The sequence below is a fragment of the Sitodiplosis mosellana genome, unplaced genomic scaffold (assembly GCF_009176505.1).
Source record: "Sitodiplosis mosellana isolate CC-2019 unplaced genomic scaffold, AAFC_SMos_1.0 Smas_scaffold_3969, whole genome shotgun sequence".
In the NCBI taxonomy this organism is placed as follows: Eukaryota; Metazoa; Arthropoda; class Insecta; order Diptera; family Cecidomyiidae; genus Sitodiplosis; species Sitodiplosis mosellana.
The window spans coordinates 1-3972 of NW_022599211.1; the positions used below are offsets into that span (position 1 = coordinate 1).

The 3972-nt window shown below is 37.4% G+C and overlaps 1 protein-coding gene across 1 annotated transcript; it reads right to left on the reverse strand.

The window, feature by feature from the left end:
- Positions 1 to 24: 24 nt before the first annotated feature.
- Positions 25 to 2222, reverse strand: LOC129572012 (uncharacterized). The gene is made up of 2 exons (XM_055451912.1): positions 2124 to 2222; positions 25 to 1995 (listed from the first exon to the last, which is right to left on the reverse strand). The coding sequence occupies exons 1-2, from the start codon at positions 2190 to 2192 to the stop codon at positions 793 to 795; spliced, it is 1272 nt and encodes a 423-aa protein (XP_055307887.1). The 5' UTR covers positions 2193 to 2222; the 3' UTR covers positions 25 to 792.
- Between the last annotated feature and the right edge of the window lie 1750 nt (positions 2223 to 3972).

Below are 3972 nucleotides of genomic sequence, written 5' to 3' on the forward strand. Positions count from 1 at the left end.
GGCCAATTTTACAAAAATGGCTTTGACAATTATTGAGTTTGATACTTTTAAATGACAGCTGGGGACACTAATTGTTTAGCCAGATCGATCAACAATGAAATGTCCTTGAAAAACCGTCAAATAATAACTTAATCAGAATTGAGCTTCAAAAACGACAGAAAATTTGTGCGCCAAATGCATACTTGTTGGTTACTCAAATCACAAATTTCACAAAATTGGACCATTGTTTTGGCTATTTGGCGATACATTACTTCATCGCGAGTGCCGTAGCTGCGTTTTTAGGTGTGTAAGTCCATATTTGATGCATTTTTTTACCATTAAAAATGCCATTTTTCAACATTTTTTGGTGAAATTTTTCCTCTAAACAGGCCACAATTAAAATGCGCCATACAGGCCGTTTGTATAAAATTCACTTTCATACATAATTGCCATAGACCAAACTACATAACACAATTAAAATTTGGACAATTGAAATTTAATTTATGTGTTTTTTTTATCTAAAGTTTTTTGCGTCCTTGTTGAAACACCCTTTACAATTTGGATTTTTACTCAAAGTAATAAATGAAATAGAACTGCACACGATTAATAAATATGTTTTGATAAAAACCATATCTATTATTCTATCAGAATATTTGAGAATTCAAATTGTGGATGAACGGTAGATAAAAAAAAGCCACGGGAAATCAAAAAAGTCATTCAAGCAATGGTTCAGTTACATGTTTTCGTGATAGATTTCATTTAACTGCTGACACTGGAAATGATGATTCATCGTTGATGAACCGTAATAATCATTCAAGCACGTCGATTCAATTCCAACAAATTATCATGCACTGTTATATTGAACGTATTTCCAAATCCTTTTTTATTCAAATGTGCTGCTACTTTTCCAAATCCAATCGATTGTCTAGTGAACTGTATTTGGCTTGCGTTTCTGTTGTTCCGTATGAATTCAAGAACATGTTCATCGCTGACATCCTCTGCGAATCTCAATTTTGCTTCAACCAAGTTCTTTTGAACGGTAATAATCCTCTTGAATTGTTCATCGTCTACTCTGGCCAGATCCAGTTTTTCTAGTCTAGGATTTCTCTCAGCGAATAAAATCCAGTCCTCTGTCGATGTACTGTGCAGTTGAAGCTGTGTGAGCTCTTCAAAGAAAATATTCTTCGGCACATGGCCATCTGAATTTAGCAGCGAAAAGAAAGTTACATGCTTGAAAACTGTGTTTCGATAGCTCGATTCATTGTAGGGATTATAGTCCACGAGAGAAAGATTTGTAATGTTGGGCACAATTTCGTTAACAGTGTACAAAAATTCAGGACTGCATTTCCAAATCGATAATTTTTTGATTTGTGGATTTCTTAAAAGTAATGTCCCGTAGTCTGAGAGTGATAAGCTTTCCTGGTCCAGTTGTATGTATAAGTGCTCCAAGTGCGGAAACCATTGCTCAATGCTACTTTTATCCTCCATATAAACGGGGGTCAAGCGTAAATAACGAACAGCTGGAAAAATGCGATTAAAACTTGCAATGTTCTCGATACGAGTAGAAATTGTGAGTGATTCAACTGCCTTGAATGGTTTTGTTATTTGATCCAATAGACTCTGAGTTGTACCCTCAATCGTGAGTGATTGAATGGTATCAGAGCAATACAAATTAATGTAACTATTCAACTCCTTCGGATCTGTTTCGGCTATGTAGTTTATGGTGTAATGAATGTTCATCTTTTGAATAAAGTGTCCAAAAAACTTCAGGAATCTCAAAGCTGTCCCATAATGTTCAACCCAAATAAAACCATCGCTTTCAAAAATCGAAGCATTTGACTCGTTTTTTGGGTCAAACATTAAGACATGTTTTATCGAATGTTTTCGTTTATAGACATCGGTTGCAAAGCGTGAAAAGGTTTCGTTTGCATCGACCAATGCGACCAAATCACGGATGTCTACCCTCACAAGTGGATTATTTCTTGTTGAAACATTTTCGTTGCCGATGGTTGATGCCTTGAAAAGATAATTTTTCAGTGTAAAAGGTATGCTTTATGGAACTGATTTCAAAATCTGTTTTGAAACTACGCAGTTATAAATAACTCCAATTCAATTTCATTTACAATCTAATTTTCGAGACTTACGCTTGTTAAGAACGACTTGACGAGACAAACGACTAAAACACTTGAGGCAATAAAGTGCCAGTACTTCATATTAATTTTACTTTACTTCGACTTTGCTTGAATTCAGATTGATTTCGAGTCGAATTCGACAGGGTTTATATAAACAAAATTTAACAAGATTTAATCTATAAACAGCACAGAGTATACACTTGACCATTTATTTTGGTTCAAACCACTTATTATAATCAAGCCTTTAGATGCAAGATAAGCGCATGTACATGTTTTGAAGAATCCAAATATGATCAATAATTGATTATAAAAAACGCATTTAAAAGCAACAAAAAAGTATCGCGTCGTTGCATCTCAAGCACGTCGTCTCTATCATGGAGGACGATAGTCCGACAAGTGACGCACCATAGACTGTGCATTTCAAGCCAAATATCAATAATGCCAGTTTTTGCGTCACGAGTAATATATACAGTAAATATGCTTTTTTCTCAGGACACTATTTGGACCCCTGCATGTTAGGTACCGTTGGAAAGGTCTTGGCCCAAATAGTCGGAAACACCATATCCCCCATGCCTAAAGTGTGGTCAAGGCAAAAATAAAGCGGTTGGAAAATTTCGATAAATTTTCAAATCTATACCCATATCTTACGAAGAGGGTACCCAGGGGTGGTCTGAGATCTCCAAGAGAAGCTCCACCTCGCCACCTTTCCAACGCCGGTCTAAGTGCCCCGATTGGTTCAAAAGCGAAAAAGTTATGGGCATTGGCAGTTTGATCTTGATTTTTTATGAAAGTATTGATTTGTGCGTCCGTCCGTCCGTCCGTGTGTCCGGATACTTTTTTGACCCCCACAGATTCCGGTGCCGATATGCCTAAACTGTAGCTGGTGTCGGGCCACATCGAAACCCGTCCTCAGATTGACATTTGCATTACAGGAGAGCTGGCTATGGCTTCACTAGCCTGCATGTATACGATTTTTTCAAGTATTTATTTCGCACACTAGATCAACTCAGACACCCATCGGGCAAAGTCAGCCCGTAATTATTTGAGAAGACCTTCAAAAAGTTCCATACACACATGCCAATGTTTATGTGATATAAAATAAAAAAGTCGATTTTTATGAAAAATCGACCCCCTCAAATTTCGCGCCAAAGGCGATTTCTCAAAAATGAGTCCGACAATTTTTACCAAAGACTGAGCGTTTGTAGCCACCATACCAACAAAATGGCATATGCCATATATCCGGAAAAATTCGTATTTCGAAGTTCTGGGCATAGGCAATTCATCAATGAACGGAATTTGTACGAAGAGTCGCATTCTACGATGAAATTGCTGCCGAAAACACGCATTGACTGGCTGGAAAGGCTCACGAATGGTCATATCCGCTCAATTTTCGACGAGCAATCGATTAAAAGTGGTCACAATGCGATCTGAGGCTATTTCATGGTCGAAAATAGGTCGGATTGAAGTGAATTTTTCAACTTGCTCTATTTTCACTGAAAATGACATTTTTGTTCGGAAAACACGTGAAATAGACCTCTGATGTCATTTAAATGACCAAATTTGGTCTTAGAAAACTGCTATTTTTTCGTAAAAATAATTGGAGTCTATCAACACCAAAATACCCACTTCGTTGTAATTTTGGTCGTAAATCAGCATTTTTTGCATCTGAATGTTTGAAATTGAATTTTTGTTCGGGGGATACATAAAAATGCATTCGTTATTGCTTTGCAGGGACTTTTTTACATAGGAGCAAACGTGTGCATTGCACACGGGCGCGAGGGCGCCGAAGGCGCACGAGCTATGCATTTTTTTAAAAATGAAAAGGCGCGAGAGCGCCGAAGGCGCACGAGCGATGCAATTT

Coding starts and splice junctions, on each gene's coding strand:
- LOC129572012 (XM_055451912.1), bottom strand. CDS start 2,192: ATGAAGTACTGGCACTTTATTGCCTCAAGTGTTTTAGTCGTTTGTCTC. Junction 1,996..2,123: donor TCAAGTCGTTCTTAACAAGC/GTAAGTCTCGAA, acceptor TATCTTTTCAAG/GCATCAACCATCGGCAACGA.